The sequence below is a fragment of the Pseudochaenichthys georgianus genome, chromosome 11, assembly GCF_902827115.2.
Source record: "Pseudochaenichthys georgianus chromosome 11, fPseGeo1.2, whole genome shotgun sequence".
In the NCBI taxonomy this organism is placed as follows: Eukaryota; Metazoa; Chordata; class Actinopteri; order Perciformes; family Channichthyidae; genus Pseudochaenichthys; species Pseudochaenichthys georgianus.
This window is the reverse complement of record NC_047513.1, coordinates 2,745,965-2,771,456: the sequence shown is the minus strand read 5'-3', so window position 1 is coordinate 2,771,456 and position 25,492 is coordinate 2,745,965. Positions and strand designations below refer to the sequence as shown.

Below are 25,492 nucleotides of genomic sequence, written 5' to 3'. Positions count from 1 at the left end.
ACATGTTCATTTATAAAGCCATGTTGGGTAAACTACCTTTTTATATCTGCTCTCTGATCTCTCGACGAATTGAAAGTACGCATTCCCTCAGATCTCATGATGTTGTTTTATTAAATGTGCCAAGTGCTAGGACTGTCTTAGGGAAGAAAGCTTTTAGATGTGCAGCTCCACTAACTTGGAACAGTCTGCAAACCTGTTTGAAACTGAGCACTTTGGTTCCCCTGCATCACTTTGAAACTCGGCTGGGTGCCATGCTGTTTGATGCTCACGGTACCTGTCTCTGTGAATAGAGTTTTGTAAACTGTACCCTGTATATTATGTTGTCTGTCATCCTTATTGTTGTTCTGTTGTTTTTATGTTACATGTGTAACTAATGTCCTGCAGGTCACCCTTGAAGAAGAGATCTTTTGATCTCAAGGGGCTTCACCTGGTTCAATAAAGGCTACAAACAAACGAAACTTAAAGGAACAGTGAACATTAATCATGTCTGTGAAATCTGACAAGATGGCGCTGTTGGACTGCAATCTGTGAGAGAAAAAAGTTGCTAGGTGCTAGTGACTTATCCGACCGGCCCACATCGTCAGACCAGCCACTTCAGTACCGGCCCACCGATGGCCAGTCCGCCACTGGCAGCAGCCAATGCCAGGATAAATGTGCTCAGCATGGGATCAAGAAACACCTCTGGAGCATCAGATGGGATGAACTCTTACATCAGAAAAACTACGGCAATATTCAATCCACATGCAACTGAATTCTCACCTCATCAAGCCCAAACCTCTATTCCCGGACAAAATATTACAGACACGTGCAGGGACATGTTAATATCACACCACTGCTATGCTGGCTCAATAGCATCTCACTTCCACTTTACCTCCAAGAGACATTCCTGTTTATGATGGTGACCCATTACAGTTTGAAGTCTTCATCCGTGCATTTGAAAGAGGAGTAGAAAGGAAAACTGATGATGAAAGTGACTCACGTTCTTGCTTGATTTGTGGGACCAGCGTTGAAGTCGGGAAGAAAAGCAATGTGGAGCGGCACCTCACCACTTCATAAGGAGTTTGACCTTTCCTTCTGGCAGAATCTACACAACACATCAGGCTTTCTCCTTTCTTGAAGTTGATTGTCGCTCCTCCATTTGCCGCTCTTGCCACAGAGAAGATGTCATGTGGGTATGAAGCAAGCGGCAAACTCTGGGGAACAGCCGGGACGGCAATACGGAAGTGCCACACACTGCAGTTCATACATGGGCCGCTAGGGACTGGCTGCAGAAAGGAGCAATTTCCATCGACCCCCATGTTAAAATGCCCAACTTTACAGCAGAAAAAAACATGTTTCTACCCTTGGATGCAATAAATATTATTATCGATATAGTTAGATTCCACCTTCATGATTATGAATCTGTGAGTGAATTGTTTTCTAACACAACCCTTTTATTTATATTAGGTCTTAAAGTTTTTGGATAAATTAGGGCGTGGTCACTTTGATGGACACGTACATGCCTCACTGTCAACTAACAGCAACTTGTCCACTCTGCTAGGCTACAACCATAGAGGCTACAACGTTAGTTAGTCGTAGTTACTGTACTTGACCCTTTAGCCGTGTTCGTGGTGATTGTGCCTTTTAGGGAATATTGTTACAAATACCAGACAATTAAAATGTCGTGCTGTGCGCTTGAATGTACTAACAGAACTTCCAAGAAGTCTAAAATGATAATATTATACATGTTAACCCGTTCACAGGTGTTTGTGTGCTTGGTAGCTTAGCTTGTTACTTATTAGCCAGCTACGGACGTAACCCTTTATACATACATATACATTTTAGTTTATGATTCAGCCTTGGGTAAGACTTTTATAGTCTATGGCTGTGACGCCCATAATGCTAAACGGGAGCAAATGTTAATAGGGGACCCAATTATCCCAGTGGTGGCCGCTGGAGCTAACGCAGGGGGCTAGCTCCAGCTGGCGTCCCGGAGCTAGCCCACTGCGGCTCCGCTAGGTCTGGGCGGTGGAGTCCGTCGTTATAACTGGAGATCAAGGAATGCAACTTTTTTTTTTTTTTTTTTTGTGTTTAACTTTTTTTTTATAACGTTTTGTTTGTTCTTCTTGTGTGTCAGTCATCCACACCAATCATAAGTGCTGTGCTCTCCACATGTACCAGCCATTGTTAACCAATCAGAATTGGCCCATGATAGAAGGTGATAGACAGATTGATCCAATCACCTGCCAAGTATTTTTGAAAATGCCTGCCCTTTCCAAATGGCTTCCAATGGAGCTTTAGATGGTTTGGTGAAACAAACCATCTGAGTCAGGTTAGTAATGCTCCATCACATGTTTCTATTACAGGGTGAATCTTAAACTGAAGCTTGACTTTAAAGCAACCCAATGGAAGTTTCATGTAAGTTTAGTTCTTTCACTCGTAGCTCGGGCTGCGGGGTGCTAGAGACGGGAGTACGTTGATACGACCTTCCTAGCCGGAGATATGGTCGCATTTTACAATAAACTTCTGTTGGGTCGCTTAAAAACAAATATCGCAAATCGAATTGCAATATCTGTCAGAATAATCGCAATTACATTTTTTCCCAAAATCGTGCAGCCCTCGCGTCCACCATGATGCCTCTCATCTCTACGTTGTCTGGAGGTCTCTCGCTCTTTAAGTGCTTTGCCTCGAATAATTAGTATTGTTCGCTGTTTTCCTCCTCTGTCACTTTTCTGACACCATCTTGTTCCCCTTTTTTCTTGCACAGGGATTTTTCGTGTGTGTTATTTTTGCAGTAACCACACCACACTTTTCTGTAACATTTTCTTGCCTTATGCCCTCTTATTCCACATTTGTAACATATAACATTAGTATCTTCTACTTTTCTATTATCTTAAATGTGTCTGCCTCTTCGTATACACGAAGTCTCCTTTTAAAGTATATGAATGTAACGTTATCTTCATTCTGCGTTAAATGAACAGCCAGTGGCTTAAAGGTGTCTGGTAGTCCTCCTATTATCATGGCGATTATGAGTCCGTCGCTCATGGTCTCACCTGTTTCCCTCAAAGCCGTGATAATGTTCTCCGCCCATATAAGGTAGTCACTAACACTTTCGCTGTCTTTCATGTGTAGCTTGGTCAACGACGTGTAGAGGTTTATTATCCGTGGTTTACTTTTTCCAGAATAATGTTCTTTCAATATTCTTAGAGCCTTCCTGCCATCATCAGTGGCATCGTGTCTTATCAGTGATAGGCTTTTATCATCTATCAGTCTTATTAGCTCAGCATAGCAATCAGCATTCTTTCTCATGTCTTCTGTTAGCTGTTCAGGACTATTTCCAGTGGGTTCATGGAGAATAGTTTATTTTAATTTCAGGATATGTAGGCAGCCTAAGAATCTTGTTTCCCAAAGGTCATACTTTTCGTCGGTTCCATCGAACAAGAGCTGTGGCGTGAAAACTCCCGTTGCTCTGCTTGCCATGTTGTTAGCACAGCGATTAGCTTGCTAAAGTAGCTTGTTAGCATTATGGGTTCTCACATAATACGTCACGTGTAACCAAGCCCGCCTTAACCTGCCATCAGGCCCTGGGGCTGTTTTGTAGCTGTTTTGTAGGCCCCCTATTTAAACAACAAATCAAAGTCATTTATAGCCTCGGCAGGCTCTGTGATCGCACTTCTCCACTCTGCTCCACGCGCGCCTGGTCCTCTCCTCCAGATGAGTGACGTATCGGGCCTCCCTCGTGTATTTGTCCGGTTGCCGTTGGCTCCCCTCCACGTAGCAAGTCCTCGTCGTCCTCTCCATCTCCTCCAACATCCCTCCTGTCTTTTTTTCCTCTCCAGCTACTCCATCGCTATCAGAACCAGACAGCCTACTTGGCTCCGAGGCCCCGCGGCGGCACCGCAGCCGCTCGGTACAGAACTCATCTGTCCTTCCTCCTCATCCTGGCCTACGGGTTTAAAATAACCTGTAAGCTTCGGCATGTTTTGTAATAGCTGCTTGTCTCGAAACTACTTTTCCCTCAACAATTTCCCTTTCCGAGCGCCACTCTCAAACTTTTTCTTCTCAAACTTTTTCTCACAACCTTCATCTGTCACTCAATCACTCGCAATTTGAATAAGTCACATGTGAAACATATTCTCATTCTGATTGGCTGTGAAGTGGTGCCCACTGACTGTTGCGGAGTCATCTCTGGAATCCATCGATCTGATTGATTAGCAGAGCAAATGATCAAAATACTACGGAGGGAAGATATTTTCGTTTGGATTACTGGTCTGGGGGGAGCTCATGTGTGTGTGTGTGTATACGTGTGTGTGTTTGTGTATTTTTGCGTTTGTGTGTATTGTGTTTGTTTCCCGGGGAAAACACTCACGAGAAACACCGGCTGTTGTTCTGCCTGCTGTGACGTCAAGTTACTCCGTTCTCCGCTTGTAATTATGCCGAAGCTTCAAAGTTGTATTTATCATCTGAATTTGCCGAAACAAGTTTAATATTCTGAAAGCCAAGACTTTGTTTATTTGAAACCAGATGAAAACAAACTGTAACGGACCCTGCCGTGTTATCTATGATTACTCTACGCCTTACATTCATAATTTCAGCCGGAGGGAGTGAGTGCGAGTGCGAGCTGTCATCTTCCCTTTACAAGCTTCAAAAATGTATTTATCGAGTGATTTTGGAAATAAAAGTTTCATATTCTGAAAGCCAAGACTTTGTTTATTTAACATTCTTTTAAAAACATCCAAAATAATAATTTATATTTTGTATTGGCTCATGATAGGCCCCTGATCTGCGTATGCCCCTGGGCTTCAGCCCAGGTCAGCCCGTGCATTAAGGCGGCCCTGCGTGTAACCTCTTCAGCCACTTCTTTACTTATTGGTCAACATAGTTTGTAGAAGTTCAGTGTAATGCTTCACGTTAAACTTCTTCCGGAAAACTAACATTAGTCCAACTTTGCCTGGGCCCATAACCTGTTAAGCAATAAATTATGCACAGTCATCTTTCTTCTCTCTTCCTTTTATTCAGGGGAATGAACAAGCTTGGCTGTGCTGCGTAATAAACATTAGACATAGAGCGCTCCGCGCTTATCATTACCATTAAACATGGAGTAAGGGTGCTATTACAAAGTAATACTTAACACACCCAAATCACCCCAGAGGTGGGTTTTTTGATACAGGGTACTTATTATATGTTATAGTTTGGATTCCTAAAGCTTTTAGTCTACTATCCCATCATTCAAAGTGGTGTTCACTATAAGTAATGGGTTTTCTTTGGACGGAAACTATAATTTAAATCTTTTTACTATGTTCAATCTGAATTTACTTTAAAATAAAAACATCTATATTGATTCTGACTTTTCTACATCCAACTCACAGGTGTATCATTGCTTTGAGAAAAAAGATTATTAATTTACCCCTTTTAAACATGAAGATATAGTCATATATATATATAGTCACCTAAAAAACAGGCTCAGGGTTTAACAGGTTAATCCCCTCGCTGCCCAGTTTTTTCATAGCAGCATTTTAACAGTCAATCTACAAGTATTACAAATTGTCTTAAAAATAAAATACAAATATAATAAAGATAAACATTAAAAAGCAATATATATATATATATATATATATATATATGTTCTCAGTAAAAATGACATATTCAGTAAATAAAAAACACTATGAAATATACAGAATAAATTAGAATACTCTCTAATATACCAATCTACAATCATACAAACATAGTGTATATGGATTAAAAACGGATCCCGTTATATGACATTTCCCTTTGATTGCATGTCCCTCAGTACCAGCACTGCTTTAACATCTGAAAACACTTGGTTCATTTGTCCTGATCGAACTTTCTTTTGGTTCTTTGTGTTGTTGCAGGACGTCTAAACGGGGTCCCCCCTTCTTCCTGACTTCCTGTTTACGTCTTGGAATGCATTGAGCGCTTCCTGTCCCCTGACTGCTGGAGGCACCTGTCCACCACTGAAGAGTCATCAGGGTAAGCATGTATATGTTTTGAGATATTACAGTATGAATAATTATTTCAAATATTTTCTCTTGTATTGTTGCGTAAGTGTACAGTGTAAAAAACTCAAAATGTCAAGGCAACTTATGCAAGGAGTTCCCTGCTGCGTCATGACATCATCGTTTACGTCACTGATTTTCTCCCCAACGCCGCTCACAACAACAACAATGAAGGACTGCGTTGGGTCGATGATCGTGTTACTTTTAGTTATACGAAACCAGATTAGATTAAAGAACTACTTCTCAACCCTTATACTTTTCTCCAGAGTGTCGTGGTTCATTGTTTATTAATGTGGTTCAGCAGCATTTAGTGACCGCTGACTACAACTACTACCACTACTACTACTAGTACTACTACTACTACTACTACTACTACTACTACTACTTCTACTACTACTACTTGTACTTACAGTATACAATTATGTACATTTGATATCTTACTTCTTCAGCCTACTTTCAGCTACAGAAACCATTCAACTTTTACATTATTCAGCTATTTCAGGACATTGAGGCGATACAGTTTGTTGTTGTAAACCTTTTTTAACTTTTCTTTAACCTGTTAAGCCCGACATCACAACAATATTCACAAAACTGTGCGGCTTCTTAACATTTAACAATCTATTAATATGTCATACCCACTTAACGGGAAGAAACTCAGCTATCAGACAATATTAACCATTTTTTGCTAAACGAAACACAAGGGTATTACCAAGCCTCTGAATTAGCAAAAACGGCAAATACGTCTTACCTTTGCGGTTTTCTGATCAAAAGTTGTGTTCAATGGCATTAAAACGCATATAAACGCTGCTGAAGGTTAATCCAATGTCTCTGTGTCACTTTGAAATGATTACTGATAATCCATCATAACATTTATGTCAATAAATAGAGTTTTCATATAGAGTGTATGAGAGCTTCCGGGATTGGGCATGCTGGCTGCGCATCACTCTCATTCACCAATGGTAATGTTTAGATGAACTCCCACTCGATTGTTTTGGCTCTAACGGTCCAAAAGAGGTGTCATTCACCAACATCGACCAATGGGTTCCAGAGATATGGCAAATACACCCAAATGACCCCAGAGGTGGTTTTATTTTCTAAACCTCTCTAAAAAGGTCAAATTTCACTACCTCAGGGGTCTGTGTTGGGTCCAAAGCTATTCATAATATACATCAACGACATTTGCAGAGTATCAAATATATTCCGGTGACAATTTGAAAGAGCTAATGGAAGTGATAACAGCAGAAATGATTAAAGTAAAAACATTGGTTTGACACAAACAAAAAATATAAGCAAAACAAAGATTACGTTATTTGGAAAACATAAAACAATTCCACAGGTGGAATTAATACTAGATAACATAGACATAGAAAGAGTATATGCAATTAAGTTCCTTGGTGTGGTTTTAGACCACAAAATCAGCTGGAAACCTCATATCATTCATGTAAAAGCAAAACTGGCTAAGACTCGCAATATTGGGAAAAGCCAGACACATTCTGGACCACAACTCATTGTATACTCTATATAACACACTAATATTGCCATATCTGATTTACCGTGTGGAGATTTGGGGAAACACGTACAAAACCAACCTACAGCCGTTATCCACATTACAAAAAAGGGCTATAAGAGTTATCAATAATGTTGGATATCTTGAACACATTATATTATTTTTGAAGTCACACATATTGAAGTTCTCTAATCTGGTTACATTTAAAACGGCACAAATCATGTACAGAGCAAGACATAATCTACTTCCTAGGAAATTAAAAACACTGTTCATAGACAGAGAGGGTGGGTATAATTTGAGAAGAAATCTACATTTTAAACAACTCAAGGTCAGAACAACTCTGAGAAGTATGAGTATGACAATCTGTGGGGTGATTTTATGGAATGGCTTGGAGCAGGAGTTAAAACCATCGACTATATATATGGACGTACTGTAGGGTCCGTGACGTCACCCATAGGATTCTGCAGAGCTGCCGAGAAGCCCTTAGTAGGCGGAGTCGGCCACTAACGGCTCGACAGTGACGTCAGAGTTCAAATCCCGCCTGCTCCAAATAAGGGCAAAGAGGCGGAGGCGGGACCTCATGCCACCGAGCTGGAAGTTCCAGAGCTAGCTGAAGCTACCAAGCTAAGCTAACATGCTCCCCATCTGCACGCTGCTGTGGCATTTTACGTTTCTAAGGTAAGCGGACATGAAACTATTCAGCAAAACTATAAATAATAATCTAAGTTATTGAGTTTTTAGCATAATACTTCAGAATCTTAAAATCCCTTACATTGCAATTGTGCTAAATTCAACACTGGAATCAAGCAAATATTAATATGTTTTGCATGACATTAGTAATTTATATTTTGATATCACTTAATTATACGTTTAATACATTTAACACATTCAAGCTAAGGTACATGTGATGGTAGCTAGTTAGTGCTCTTACCTGTGAGGCCTCCTCCAAACAGCATAATAACCAGACTGTATCATTAAAACTAAGTACCAGTTCTAGATCCTTGACTATAGACAAACAATTCAAAAGACAAAATGTATTTAAAGACCAATCTTTATTTGAAGGTGCCTCTTAACCTGAGATATTAGTTATACAGTAATAGTATTGACAATCTAAAAAAACTGAGCAACTCAACAGTCAACTTTATATTTCTTATTGTCTAAAGCATTTATTATTTTCATTTCCCCCCTCTCATATTCAGTGAGAGAAATTCGAGTACTTTATTTAACACATAAATAAAGTACTCGAATTTCACTTACCGCATTCATGCACCGTCTGTTTTAACAGCAGAGCGAGTCACAATAGTCCGATATATAAGCATGAAGAACAAACAGCCACAGCCGGCTTTAAGTTGTGTTTCCTGGATGAGCTGAGCAGGCAGAGTCCCTGTAGCTTCACGGAGCAGCTAGCAGAGAGACAAGAAGCTAACAGCGGCAGTCACTTGACAGAGCTGTCACTCAATGTGACCACACCCTAATATATGCAGAAATTTTGAGACCTAATATAAATAAAAGGGTCGCGTTAGAAAAACATTCACTCACAGATTCATAATCATGAAGGTGGAATCTAACTATATCGATAATAAAATGTATGGAGCCAGGGGTAGGAACATGTTTTTTTCTACTGTAAAATTTGGCATTTTAACATTGGGGTCTATGGAAATTGCTCCTTTCTGCAGCCATCGACTATCGGCCAATATATGAACTGCAGTGTGTGGCACTTCCGTATTGGCGTCCCGGCTCTTCCCCAGAGTTTGCCGCTGGGTTAAAACAAAGCACGAGCATAATTCAGTTTAAAAGGATGTACAGAAACACTTTTTGGCAAAACTATGAGAATGAAGAGAGGTGATTGAAGATGAGAAATTATTGTATATGTATGTATAAATGTAAATGTAAGTAGGAATAACTTGCATAATGATTTAAAGGACAATCATTGATCAACTAAGGGGTGGAAATTAATAAGCATTTGCTTCCTCCTGCTCCCTTTCGGACACATATGATTTATTATTATTATTAATATGAAGACTTTTTTTGTTGAATATATAAATATTATCATGAATGTGGATAAATACTGTATTTTAACAATACGGTATTCTGTTTTTTAAATTTGTTATTTTTTATTTGTTATTTTTGTAATCTGTTCGAAATAAAGATTGAAATGAATGAACAAACTATGAATGTGTCATACCCACTTAATGGGTAAAAACTCAGCTATCTGACAATATTAACAATTTTTAGCAAAACGAAACACAAATGTAATACCAAGCCTCTGTATTAGTCCTGAGCGAAAAAAAGCTAACGAACTTAGCACAGAATTCACGGTATAAATACTTTATTTTTTATCGGATCTACAAAAACAAGATATCAGATTAAAGCTAAGATTCCACAGATTCTAGAAATATAAGTAGTGGAAGCAAACCCAGACAACACACGACGTAGCTTTACGGAGCAAAAACGGCATATATGGCTTTGGATAAAATTGTCTAACAAGTGAAATGTAATGTGTATGACAGCTTCCGGTTTTGGGCATTCTGGCTACGCATCACTCATTCACCGATGGGTAATGTTTAGATGGATTTGAGGAACTTTCCTCTCGATTCTATTGGCTCTAACGGTTAAAAAGAGGTGTCAATCATCAAAATCGACAGAGGGGGGCCAGAGATATGGAAAATGCACCCAAATGACCCCAGAAGTGTGTTTTCTTTTCTAAATCTCTCTAAAAAGGTCAAATTTAGTGGGAATGCTTTCCAACTATCTGTTATGCTACGCACAAAATTCTTTATTATTCCGCCGGGTTATTTTGCACCTCTTCTCCTCCCACATTGAACATCGCAGAAACTCCGTTCAAACATCAAAACGTTCAGCTCGGTCGGGAATCGATGGCTATTACTTGTATTATTCATAACTTTCATAATTCCAGAGATACATCCCATAATTCATCACATTTTTAACATGGAAGTCAATGGAGAAACTCTTCAGAGTTGAACAATCTTCATGCAACTTCAACTGCTAACTGCTCCTTCATACTTTCACTCCGAAACCTCATTCCAACTTTAAAATGTTACACATCTTTCTGACATTATGTAACACAACTTTTAAATTGTATTCGTATTTTTAGAGATATTAAACATTGTTCAGACCTTGGCAAAGAGGCCTTCTTCAGATTTTAGAGTGTGTGATGTCACAGCTAGAGTGGAGGACAGATTTAATTTTGCCTTCATATTGTCTTTTAAACCTGCCATAATTCCCAAACCCAACATTCCTGAAACATAATTTTTCCTGAGAAACGTAGGAAAACATCTCGTAGCTTGGAAAATAAAAATAAATTAAGCAAAATAATTAAACAAAATGCCTCTGGAGGGCATGAAGTGACACAAACTTTCAACATGTCCCGCACACCTTTAGTTAATCTGCCAAAAAGGCTACATTATTAACCCGAAAGTACACAAAAGGTACACTTCAGATGCTCAAGTTCCTTGACATGCTTCACGCTTTGAAATTTCACCGATATCTGTTACGGTTCTTCCACAAAACGTTCACAAGTAAGAAGTTTATCTCATTCAGAACAATGAAAATTCTCTCCTCTAACTGATTACTGCACATCACCATGGAAACCTTTCATCTCTGGACACCTCGTTAGCTCAAATATAAACACCTGTGGAATGGAACACGATGATGTCATCACTCCAACTGACATGCTCAGAGCAGCAGACTTCAGATAATGGTTAACGGTCCTGCCCTCAACAGCTCTACTTCAATTATGGGGTGTCATCATATGCCGTTTCCATGGAAACGCATCCCTCGCCATAAAACACGATGTGGCTATAACTCATATGAAAATATTCAAAAAGTGCTCAAACTTCACATGTGTGATAACAGTCCAGCCGTGAAGACATCTACGGGACAGTTTTGAGAATTCTTCAAAATGCTGCAACAATGCTCACCATGAAACACAGTTTTCTCATAACTTCAATGAAAAAGCTCCAAACGGCCCAAAACTTCACAGGTTTGGTAACGATGCAGCCATCAACGCATCTAAGCGTATTATGGGATGTCATCAAATGCCGTTGGCATGGCGACAGATCCTTCGCCATCAAGTTAGTTCAAAAGTTTGCAGTTCAAATATTCTGCTGCTTTTCCAAGCCTTTTTACTTTTTTTTCTTTTTCCAGTGTTCATGTATCATTTCAATCTAAATTATTCACTTTCTTCTTACACATTACATTTCAGCATAGCAGTTTAGCGTCAGATTTTCAGCATAAAGCATTCCCACTAGCAATTTCTTCAGGAATTGCATTCTCTAGTTTCACTTGTTTTGCATCAATCTTGAAACAGGGTATTTAATATATGTTATAGTTTGGATTCCTAAAGCTTTTAGTCTACTGTCCCATCATTCAAGGGTGATTTTCACAATAAGTAATGTTTTATTTTTGGACTGACAGTAACATTTACATTTTTTTACTATGTTCAATCTGAATTTACTGTTATGTTATATTGATTCTGACTTTTCTACATCCAACTCACAGGTTTATCATTGCTTTGAGAAAAAAGATTATTAATTTACCCCTTTTAGAAGTGAAGGTATAGTCAAAAAATGTACAGCATTCGTACGTATTTTCAACAGGAAATGCATTTTCTCTAAAACACACACACACACACACACACACACACACACACACACACACACACACACACACACACACACACACACACACACACACACACACACACACACACACACACACACACACACACACACACACACACACACACACACACACACACACACACACACACACACACACACACACACACACACACACACACACACACACACACACACACACACACACACACACACACACACACTTGCTTTTTTTTGTCTCTAACCCTTAACTCTCTGTTTCCTCTCAGACGACACACACCATGACCTGCTGACATCATCACACATCCCCTTTTACTCTCCTAAAAAATGGCTTCGCCCAGCTGGTTTTCACCATGGCGACGGTCGCTGCTGCTTATCCTTGCTACCTGTTTCCTGTCTGAGTTCGCCTCTAGCACGCACTTCCCCAGAGACCTGGAGCCAATAAGTGTGGTCAGCTCGGCACGTGAGTGGACTGTTTGAGGGTTAAAGAGATGTTAATGCTGTAATGGTCAGAAACGTTGCTATTAGAAAGAATGCACAACGTGTTCTGGAAGTAATATGGTCTGTGTTTACATTAGCAAGTATTGCTAACACTCAGAGCTAAGCTGTACTGGAGAGAGTATGTGTAAAAAAGCAGAAAAGAAAAAAACTCACCTTGTCGTAAACTCGTGAGAGAAAAAGCATTTGAGCTCCATACTGTTTCAGAAATAATCCTTGAAGTGGTTTGGAGCATGATATGGCGTGTAATCACGGCAGCCTGCTCGTCACAGAACTCACAGTGTGCCTGCATGGTGCTCAAAAGGGGGCGGGGCCAGCAGATAATCAGCCATTCTCTAACAGGGCTGAAACAGAGGGATATGAGGGATGTCTAAAATGCATGATCTGTTTGGTATTTTGAGCAAAACACATCATAGAGATGTTTTTTATATATTTGTATAGATCTGATACCCATAATATATGCCTAATAATAGCATAATAGGAGATCTTTAATTGAGAGACGTCCTTTTAAAACCTGTTGAACCCCATCCCCCCCGCCCCCTGGCGGAAAAAGGCATCATCTGCAGGAAACAGCGCCTGAGGGCTTCTTAATAATAATAATAATTCCTTACATTTATTATAGCGCTTTTCCAGATGCTCAAAGCGCTTTACAAATACACATTACACATATCATACATGCAATGGTCACCACTGTGGACAATACCCACAGGAGCAAGTTCAGGTGAAGTGTCTTGCCCAAGGACACACCGGCTTTACAGACGCAGCAGCGGCGGGTTTCACCCCTTGATCTGATGATCATTGCACAGCGCACTGCGCCACACCGTCCATCTTCATGCCTCAAAGTCATCGAGGCGCTTTTACAAGTACACATTAGTATTATACATGTACTGTGGACAATACCCACAAGAGCAAATCCGGGTGAAGTGTCTTGCCCAAGGACACAACGGCCTGACGCAGTGGCGGGTTTCGAACAGGAGTTCCCCAGCACACCCCTCGATCTGATGATCAGATGCACAGACCACTGCACCACCCATATTTAATAAACTATGAATGTTTTATATCCATGTAACGGGAAGAAACTCAGCTAACTGATTTTTTTTTTTTCTTCAAAAAAACCCCACAAAGTTAGCGCTGAGCCTCTAAATTAGCCACGAGCGAAAAAATGCTAAAGCATTACTGCACAGAAACTCACTCATAACACCCTTATTACTTATCGTAACTGCACGTCCAACCCATCGATTAGCATCGTGAGGAGCAGTGGCGTTTCTATATGTACAAAAGTGGTGGGGCATAAAAAACGTAGATGTCTATATATAAGCTTCTGCAGTGAGGTTCATGGCTGGTGAGGCTCTGGCTCTGACTCTTCATGTTTACAAATATTATATTTTGACCTAAATCAAAATATAATATTATTTTCCAAAGCCTCTTTAGTCTGATGCTTCAATTAATTTTAAACAGACAGTTCAACAGAAGGATACCCAAAACATTTAATTTGATCATTTACATATTAAATTGTTCTCTCTTAGTAAGATCCCATTTTCAATAAAATTGTGGTCTTACCTTGACTTGAAGATGAAGTCCATTTGCCTATCCTTCTGGACAAAAATCTATATTACTTTTTTGTCAAAATCCTCATTATCTTCTTGTAGTTTTTCAAAAGTCTATCATAAATCTAAATGATGGATTTATGATTCGAAAATTATAAAAGTAGGGTAGACATGTGGATATTATCCGGCTGAACAAAACGTGCATTTATCTAACAGCTACGTTTCCCACAGATCTTATTTTGAGCTATTTTCTAAAATCCTATGGAGAAATCTCATTGCTTTTTTGTGGAGGGAAGCCATGCGCAGCTTACTTCCTGGTTTTAGGACGCGTCTCTCTCATCCTCTTCACCTGCTCTTCACACACCACACTTTTCGCGGCACACGTACTTACAGCCAATCAGCTCTGATTTATGTGAGATGACGTATGGTGGGGATGGCAGCTCTATGCCCCTATGGTCATTATTTTTTGCCACACACATTAAATAGGAAAATACTCTGAGCATGCGCAGTGTAGTTTTTACAGTCACCGTTCACTTAGTCAGTGAGAGGGAGGGGCAGGATCGGGTTTTCCCCACATGGCTCTAAACAGCTCAATAGGCACACTGTAGACACTAATTAGAAGAACACAGACTAAAACAGCAATGTACAGACGAATCAGATGATTAAACATGATCTTAAAATATATTTTATATATATTTAAATTTATTTTTTGCATTTTATTGTAATCATTATTTTAATACTTTCTGCTGACACTAGGTGGGGCTGCGCCACTGGTGAGGAGACACAGAATCGATCGGTACCTACATTATCACTCCATGATAAGAACTCACAACTTTATAAACAAACACAGACATCAAAACATGTGGCGCTAGGTAGTTAAAACGGCAAAATGGCTTACCTTTGTCGTTGTCTGGTCAAAAGTGGTCTTCAATGGCATTAAAACGATAACAACGCTGCTGAATGTTAATCCATAGGTTAATCCAATGTGTCTGTGTCCCTTTGAAATTATTTCTGATAATCCATAAGCCATAAACCAACTGTTCCGTTTTCAGATGTCAGAGCGAGAGATAGGTTCGCTCTGGCCAAAACTGCATGTGCGAAGCCCCCACTTTTTTTTGTTAACGTTGGTGTGTATGTGGAAATTCCCCTTCGATTTTATTGGCTCTAACGGTTAAAAAGAGATGTCAATCACCAAAATCGACCAATGGGTTCCAGAGAAACGGCAACAACGCCCATTTCTACCCAAATCACCCCAGAGGTGGAGTTATTTTTGCAAAACCTCTCTAAAAAGGTCAAATGTCACTTGTCTTGATACAGGGTACTTATTATATGTTGTACTTTGGATTCCTAAAGCTTTTAGTCTACCATCCCATCATTCAAGGGTGGTTAAAAAGATTTTTTGGACGGACACTATAATTTACAGTTTTTTACTATGTTCAATCTGAATTTTCTTTAAAATAAAAAACATCTATATTGATTCTGACTTTTCTACATCCAACTCACAGGTTTATCATTACTTTTAGAAAACAGATTATTAATGTAACTCTTTTAGAAGGGAAGATATGGTCATTTGTTCTGGGAATGTCATTTTCGAGCCTGAGACCTGAAAAACAGGGATGGGGTTCAACAGGTTAAGAACATTTCAAGTCGTAACGTCCAGTCCTTCACGAATATTCTCTTTCAGCAGTTTTATGCTTCATATTTTTAAATAATGATTTATACATTATGCAGAAAAAACAGTAGCAAAAATAATTTTGATACATTTCAGCTTGGCGAGAAATTCTCAAATGATTCTACCGGATAGCTCGTAGCTTCCTGTTTTAGCAGCCCTGATGGAAGCTGTAGTACTAAACATCAGAACATAGTCCTACAATTCTCTGACATTACTAAGGCTCAGATTGTACCAGCAACACGGTTCTCCTGTCCTCAAAGACCTCTTCTGTCTGTTGGGGATTCACACTGCTCTCTGTCTGCAGAGGCGTACCAGTTTCCAGGCTTCCAGGGTCTGCTTCAGGACAACGACACCCTGCGTCTGGGTCTGGACTTTCAGAGGCTGCTGCGCCTCAACCACATGCTGTACATCGCTGCCAGGTCACACACACACACACACACACACACACACACACACACACACACACACACACACACACACACACACACACACACACACACACACACACACACACACACACACACACACACACACACACACACACACACACACACACACACACACACACACACACACACACACACACACACACACACACACACACACACACACACACACACACACACACACACACACACACACACACACACACACACACACACACACACACACACACACACACACACACACACACACACACACACACACACACACACACACACACACACACACACACACACACACACCATGGCCCAGCACCTCACCCGTAACAGCTTGCAAAGATAATAACTAGCGTTCGCACTATTCTATGCCGCTTTACAGAAGTACACTTCCAATAACACAGGGACCTGTGGACTGAAGCGTCTTAATATCGTCAGTTTCCAGCAGCGGCACTCACAGCGGGGATTTGGTTGTAAGAATATTAACAGAACCAAAATGTCCAATCCAAATAAAGCTGATGCAGAGGGAAGGTTAAAGATTAAATGAGGGCTCGAAATGAGAGCCTGCATGCCAACTTACTGCGGCACATCGGCACCATCACGGAGCTGTGACACAGCCTGCATTCACACACTGCGACCAGCCCTATCCAAACCCTTTCTACGCCTCTGAGATAATGAGTGACAGGCTGAGATAACCCTAACGCTCTGAGGGTAACCATAATGCTGTGGCTGGGGATGACATTGAGTTTGCGCCACTCGTCTAGATCAACAATTGCCAGTGTTTTGTTCCTTTGAATGTTAAAATGCATTCTGGAAATTGAGAAAATGACTTGCTTCATTAGAAGTGGATCACATCTGGATCCTAACCTATAAAAGACACAGTATGATACTTGGGTTCAATTCTGGATTTGACAAAAACAAGCTCTCAGGAAACACAGGCAGTCGCACACTGAGCACAACATGTATTCGACCAGATCCTCTGATGCGTGCACCTGTGCTCTGACCTCCGTAGGGATCACGTGTTTGCCGTGAACCTGACCACAGCTTCAGAAGAGTTTTTCCCTCAGCTGGTGAGTATATTATAAAATAAAACCGATTATTTCTGTGTTTTTCGCTTCTTGAAAACAGATTTTCAAGAACAGACGCGTTACACCTCTGGGTTTGAACATACGCTGGAGCTTTGATTTTCTAAACCACAGAAAAAAACGTTTTCCTAGATGATTGTTTTATTTAAGCAATGCATTGATGAAACTCCACAGTAATTACAATTCTGAACTAAACACTTGATATCATTTTTCATACTTTGTTTTAAAACAGAGGTTAAAGAAGCTTCCTATTTGAATCTGTGCCAGTGGAGTTAGCTGCTCAAAGGTTAACGGATGCACACAGACCCGAGCCTTACTAAAGGATTCTGAATATGAATTGCATGGCTATAAATGTTATATCATGCTAACTCACCATGAGCTGTGCTGTAAGGGTCAGTGTGTTCATGACAAACTAACATGGTTCCTCATGCAGAATACACACTATGTAGATTGATGCATGCAATGATCTGCCCTCACCATTCAGGGTCAACTCCTTCATCCTTTTGGCATATCGAGGAATACCATTTAGTTGATGAACTATCCTAACACAAATATATATATATTCTGTATAGTTAAGTTCATGACAACTGTGAGGGGGGGAATCTTTTCACAACTAGTCTTTTTAACTTATATTAAAGGTGGGGTAGGTAAGTTTGAGAAACCGGCTCGAGATACACTTTTTGTTATATTCCATGGAATGCTCTTAACATCCGATAGCAATGAATATCTGAAGTGTTTTGACAACAAATCCATAACAAAATGTCATCAGTGGAAGCCGTGGCGCTGTAAAAAGCACAACCAATCATTTTAGCCGGCTGCCTGTCAGCCTTCCATCTGTGCACAAACTTATCTCGTGCCCTCATTGGTCATGTGCGCGTTCGCTCGAGCTGGTTTCTCCAACATGACCTACCCCACCTTTAAGGCTATGTTACAGCCTTATTTCACACAAGCCTTTTTCTCATCTGAACCTCTGTCTGGCGACTTAGGTCTGCTAATTGTCTGAGTTCCTGAGTGTCAGACGCTTTCTCACAGACTGGAAATACTTTCTTTAGTTGAGCCGAGGTTAAAGTGTGGGAGGAAGCTGGTATTACACCACCGTAATGTAGCCACTTGTAATTTGGTAATTGAAGCCTGGTATCTTCTTAGTCAGAAGTTTCAAACCTTTTAGCCTCTCTGGTAAGAAATGTTTTCTGGCGGACAAAAAGACTAACAAAGCTTAACCACAGTGGCTAAAATCTACCAACATCCCAGATGTATCTGTGCTGCTCCTCTGATTTGACTCACATACTGTAAGCATCTCTCCCTAAAAGTGGCGAGAGCAGCATCAAAGCTGGCGGCTGACAAACTGCAGAATATCATTTGCAGACAAAGCAGTAACTACCAGAGCAGCAGAACAAACCAGAGCATCTTGTGAAGTGGGAGGCAGCACAGAGTGCCTTTCATCTGCAAACCTCTTCCTCACCACAGACAGTGACGTGTACAGGGTGGCACCTGAGGTAATGGGCCTCTCTGTCTATCGTGCCTCCAGCAGCTCTTTGAAGTGAGATGTGACTTTATTTATCAGTGATCAGACATGAAGTCCGCTGAAGTCCACCTTCTGCATTTCATTCTCCCTCTCTGTGTGAGAAATGTCTTTAATGTTTCAGGTATAACAGGTCCAACTGAGACAGGATCAGGTTACTCACAGAACAAGTCATTTTCTGCCACTAGGTGTCTCCAAACCAAATCAATGCAATTTACGTCATAAAGTGAGAGTTGTTGCCTTCACCATCATTGTGGTCTTTACAGTCAGAGAGCAGTTATCCACATAGCTCTCCTCCGACACAAACTAATTCTACATTTTCTTTTGAATAATTAATGTCTTTAAAAGTGTATTTTACCACTGGATGAAAAGCTTTTAAACAACACAGCTGACGCTTACTAAGAGGAGATGCAATGCCACTTCAGGCGACCAAATGTTGACCTTGAGTGAAACTCAAACATCTCATCATGATTCATTTTTATTTGTGATCAAAAATCACAATCACAAGTAGAATTATACTCTCTTATTGTCTGTCTGCTCACGGGGAATGAATAAGTTCATATCCTGTCAGATTCAGATCTGTGCTGTACTCTGTGTTTCAGAAGCTGACATGGCGATCTGAAGACGTCAGCAAGTGTACGGTCAGAGGAAAGAACAGCGTGAGTTTCTTCTGCTTTTCTTTCCACCCCTTTTGGCTTTTTACCTCATAACTTCCTGTTCCTCTACCATGTCCGCTTTTCTTATACTGCACAGTTTAATTTGAGTATTTATGGACGAATGGTTTAAAAAATGCTAAATATGAAGATGAAATCATCTTACACATTTTGTTATTTGTGAACAGCAGAGACTCTGTAAACTAGTGTTTCATCTCAAGACGCACGATTTGGAAAAAAAACCTAATTCTGATTAAACGTGATGATATTCAATTGCAATATGATATGATACGCAGCTGGTATTACACCACGTCATGTAGCCGCTCGCACTTTGGTAATTGAAGCCGGGTCTCTTCTTAGCCTCTCTGGTGAGACATTTGTCATCCCATCCCAGATGTCATCCATCCCAGATGTCATACATCCCAGATGTATCTGTGCCGCTCCTCTGGGTTTGACTCACATAAGCATCGTTCCCTGAAAATGGCGAGATCAGCATCAAAGCTGACGGCTGACAAACTGCAGAATATCTGAGCAGCAGAACAAACTAGAGCATCTCGTGATGTGAGAGGCAGCACGGAGTCCTTCTCACTAGCTTTAAAAAATATATTAAATTGGTCATAGTGCAATTTTGTTCCTTACCAAACAAATATGGTAAGTCTGTAGCAATCCGATGTTTAGGCCAGCATATCTGTGCAGTTCCACACAATTAATTCTAAACGATATTAAACGCATATTTACCATATTGCAATTACAACAAGATGTGGAATAATTGTGTAGCCCTAGTTTCAACCCTGACAGTCGTGATCAATAAGTGTTATAGATAAAAGTAGAAGACACTTTTTTGGTTTGTTGGGTTTTAGGACGAGTGCTACAACTACGTCAAAGTGCTGGTGCCGCGAGATGACGAGACGCTGTTCGCCTGCGGTACCAACGCCTTCAACCCCACCTGCAGGAACTACAAGGTGAAGTAACTGTCAGTGCTGCACACTGAATATATACCCCACCTCTGTTCTAACACATCATCTTCCACCAGGGGTGTCCATTTTTATTTGGCCCTCAGCAAATTCAGAAAGTATGGCCCTGTCTTAGACTCTTTCCCCAGCTCCATACACATCTATTCTCTTGTAATGGTTTGTTAATATCTGAACAGAGAAGAACAGGAAATACACTGCAGACTATCCTGTTCCCGAGAAAAAATAAATAAACCAAAATAAATTCAGGATAAATTACATACGCAAACCAACATACTAAAATGTTTCCTCTTCCTACACTGTAAAACCTGACAAGTTAATAGAACTCAAACGTATTTTTGAAACTGATTACATCGACATTTTTGAGTACCTTAACTTAAATGTTTTAAGTTAAAGTATAATCTTATCAATTGAGTTCTATTTACTAGTAATTTTTAAGTGACACAAACATATTGTTTTAAGTTAAAGAAACATGCATATATTAAGTTATTTAAACTAATAATTTTTGTTAGCACAGTAGATATGAAAATCAGGTAGATTTAACTTAAATATTTGTATTATCTCTAAACCCCAATATGAATTAAAAATTTCAATTGAGTAGTACTGAAAACGTTTGTTGAAACCGATTACATCGAAATGTTTAGTTAACTGTAACTCAAAAATCCCTAAGTTAACATTTTGACTAAATATTAAAAAGCACTTTAACACTGACAATTTAAATGCAAATTACTGTTTTATTAAGTGACACACTTTACCGAACAATATATATAAATTATAGCAAATAACTAACTTTTAAATACAAAATAAATTAAACAGTGCTAAGGCCTTGACAAATATCCAGATATATAAGTATAAAATAATGTATGGGAAACAGTCCTTCAACTTGAAGCTGAACAGTAGCACATTTTTCAATGAACAGATTTAAAGTGCAGGATGTAAACAGAGAACATTGTGTGTGTGTGTGTGTGTGTGTGTGTGGAATATGTATTGTAAGGTATCAAAATGTATGTGAAAATATTTTCCATCCTTTTTTAACATTTACAAACAAACTTGAACAGTAATGCATATTACAATGCATAGAACACATTTAAAGCAGCAGGATGTAAACAGAGAACATTGTGTCTGTGTGTGTAAAATATGTATTGTAAGGTTTCAAAATGTTGTCCATCCTTTTTTAACATTTACAAACAAACACACTTGAACAGTAACACATATTACAATGCATAGAGCAGATTTAAAGAGTGTGTGTGTGGGGCACAATGCCAGCGTCCAGCCACAAGGGAGTGTGGTGTGTGTGTATGTGTGTGTGGGGCACAACGCCAGCGTCCAGCCACAAGGGAGTGTGGTGTGTGTGTGGGGCACAACGCCAGCATCCAGCCACAATGGAGTGTGGTGTGTGTGGGGTACAACGCCAGCGTCCAGCCACAAGGGAGTGTGGTGTGTGTGTGGGGCACAACGCCAGCATCCAACCACAATGGAGTGTGGTGTGTGTGGGGTACAACGCCAGCGTCCAGCCACAAGGGAGTGTGGTGTGTGTGTGGGGGGCACAACGCCAGCGTCCAGCCACAAGGGAGTGTGGTGTGTGTGTGGGGCACAATGCCAGCGTCCAGCCACAAGGGAGTGTGGTGTGTGTGGGGGGCACAACGCCAGCGTCCAGCCACAAGGGAGTGTGGTGTGTGTATGTGTGTGTGTGAGTCACAACGCCAGCGTCCAGCCACAAGGGAGTGTGGTGTGTGTATGGGGCACAACGCCAGCGTCCAGCCAGAAGGGAGTGTGGTGTGTGTGTGTTATATTGTAGGATGACTACAATGTGAGAAGCTAATTTTTTAGGCTCAATACCCTGGGCCTCATGTTCCCCTCATCCAGGCCCATCAATACTTTCTGGATGAAGTCGAAAGTGTTTGCCAACTCTTTCGGGTAACTCAGATGGAGGGAATAGATCAGTGCGAAAAGATGGATGAATGCCTCAGCCAGTGTAACTTTGTCCCCCTCTATGACAACAGCGATCTTCTCTGGGCAGAAGAGCGTGGCATTTGTCGACCTGAGACTGATCAGGAGAAGTCCGACCGCGACGTCATCTATTTCTGGATCCTCAGACTGCTCTACCTGATGAGAGAACAGATACACGTTACCTATTACCCTAAATTGCCTTAGCTATCTCAGAAATGTGTTTGCTGAAAAATACATCAGTGACATATCACATCAAATAGCCTAATGTTTTGTGCATAACGTGGGTTTAAGGAAACGCCTATTCGCATTGCACCAGAAACTTCAGCCTCTAAAATAACCAATCAGTTGACATCAATTCTTTCTACAGAAAAAACATGTATAACCTTCATAAGGGTAGTATTTATTGCATCACTATATTAGACTGTGTTACTATTAGCTAGTTGTACCTAATAAACTGGAAACTGAATATATATTTACAGTATAATCTCTCCCTACTACACATACAAAAATATATGGGGAACACTAGCGATTATTTTGTATTGAACACTGGTGCTGCAGGAAAGAAAGCCCTCTCTTGATTGTGTGTGGCTGTGTGTGTATCTATGTGTGTCTGTATGTGTGTGTGTGTGTGTGTGTGTGTGTGTGTGTGTGTGTGTGTGTGTGTGTGTCTGTGTGTCTATGTATGTGTGTGTCTGTGTGTGTGCATGTGTCTATGTATGGGTGTGTGTGTGTGTGTGTGTGTGTGTGTATGTATGTCTGTGCGTGTGTATGTGTCTGTTTGTGTGCATGTGTGTGTGTGTATATTTATAAGATAAACTATATTTTTTGATGATCTGTCACATACATTCAAAACAGTTATTCTGCTGACTTACAGCCACAGCCTCAGAAACCTGGAGTCACCCTCATGCAGAGATCCAGGAGGAGAGCAGCACGTCGGCTATGGACGTCACGAACCATTTTTACCGAAACAAAACACAAGTCTCACAAGAAGCATCTAAATTAGCCCTGAGCGAAAAAATGCCAACGCACAGAACTCACGGTAGAAATACTTTATTATACTTATCGTAACTGCACATACAAGATATCAGATTAAAGCTGAGATTCCACAGATTCTAGAAGTATTAGTATCATCACTGCGCGATCATTACCTTTGATTAGTTACATGTATTTGAAAACGCTGGTGGGTATAAATTACCTTGTAAAATGAATAGTCTAGTGTTTCAAGTTAGCTTGCTTTTAGGGTGCATTCACACCTAATAGTCCGCTCTGTGGTGCGCACCAGACGACAGTTTGTTACATTGTTTCATTTTTCAGAAGGTTCGGTTTGCGTTCACACGGGCAAAACTCAAACGGACTATAAACTTTAAACACAAGTCATGTGCTCGGAAATGCTGTTCAACCATTGGTCAGACATTACGGGGGTACAAACGCAAATCCCGGCAATTTCTAGCGGAGCCTCCGCCATGGAGCATCGGCACTTTCGGCAGGTTATTCTCATGCTGCTGTTAGTCTGGAGATCAACAGACATATGATTATATAATCAGACAACGTCCGTTAAAAAACATTATTACATGGCTTTGTTGAATACTCGATTCTGATTGGTCAATTCAAAACACGTGACACGTTTTTAATCCAGAACAGACAGACCGCTGTCAAGGATTTATTGGCCGTTGTTAAGGACGCTCACATCTGCACAAATAAGTCCGTTCGATTTAACTGTATACATTTTGGCTGAAACTAACTGACAAGACAAGAGCGACAAGAAAACAGCGGAGAAGTAACGGGCAGAAACCCTCCTTTTTACGCAGCGGTCCAGACATAGGTCAGACGGCGACACATATTCAGTTGCCAGTTACTTTGGCATTAGGGCAGCGATATCTAGATACTTCCCAAGGTTTGACATAATGAATTGTGCTACTTTTAAAGCAAGCAACGATTTTTTCAAATCTGTAATCAAAAAGCTCTTCAAAAACTCTATCGAAGCAGTTCCTGCCGTTGCTACGTTAGTTCAAACAGTAAGAACAGACTATTTTTCTTAGCGGATGCATGTACATTTATATACAACTATTTTTTAAATCAATAAAATCATTTTATAAATCCACAAAAGCATTTCAATTAATATTGGGAGTCATGTCGTTACTTTGTTGAGAATGTGGCCGTGTAATAAGCGGGATAATGTGCAGCATTATCCATGAGAGACGTTCTGCAGAGGAGGGGCGTTTCACCGACGACAGGTGTTCTTACTTGTATGTAGCTGACGGAGAATTTTTACTTTACACGACACTGTTCAACACTTAATTCTGCTTTACTCTTTAACTAAACAACCGTGGATGTCTTGAAAGACTCTTTCGCTAAAGATTTTGAAGATATCCGCATTCTTGTGACACGTAAATACTGCACTTCCTATGTTTTGGTGCGGACTGTGTTCACACCAGCGATGAACCGCTCCAGAGTTCGCAAGCAAGCGCTCCGAGACCACCTACTTTAGCGGACCAGAGTCCGGTTGTTTAGTTCACTTCAGAGGTCTCGGACTGCGTTCACACCGACCCAAATGAACCGCACCAAGCGGCTAAACGCACCAGGGTTCCATTCAACCGGACTCTACAAGGCAGGTGTGAACGCACCCTTACAAACATGCAGAACGCACGGTTATGGTACATTGTAGTGCAGTGGTTCCCAACCTTTTTTGTCTTGTGTACCCCCTGAGCCTTTTGTCATTCCATGAGTACCCCCTCACTCATACGTGCTGATGATCCTTCACAAGTAGAACGTAACTGATTATTGAATGAAAATAACTTTATTTCATCTCCTTAATTTGAACATCTAATTCTCAGGCATTTTCTTAATTTGAACTTAAATCACTCAATAAAAATAAATAAAAATGAATATGTTGCCTTGAAAATAAATAATATAATCAAATAAATACATATGAAATCAAAATAATCATCTTATCTTTGCTATATATATCTTGTAACATTTAGGCTTAAACCATGGAGCCCCTTTGAATAAGT

The 25,492-nt window shown here is 40.3% G+C and overlaps 1 protein-coding gene across 1 annotated transcript in view; it reads left to right on the top strand.

Moving 5' to 3' along the window:
* The first annotated feature begins 8,055 nt into the window (after positions 1-8,055).
* Positions 8,056-25,492, top strand: part of LOC117455035 (semaphorin-6D-like) — a 102,084-nt gene continuing 84,647 nt past the window's right edge. Inside the window, exons 1-6 of the mRNA XM_034094380.2 lie at positions 8,056-8,181; positions 12,413-12,606; positions 16,165-16,279; positions 17,313-17,370; positions 19,510-19,566; positions 20,421-20,522. Of these exons, the coding sequence (XP_033950271.1) occupies positions 12,471-12,606; positions 16,165-16,279; positions 17,313-17,370; positions 19,510-19,566; positions 20,421-20,522 (468 nt within the window). The 5' untranslated portion in view covers positions 8,056-8,181; positions 12,413-12,470. The remainder of the gene's footprint in view (positions 8,182-12,412; positions 12,607-16,164; positions 16,280-17,312; positions 17,371-19,509; positions 19,567-20,420; positions 20,523-25,492) is intronic.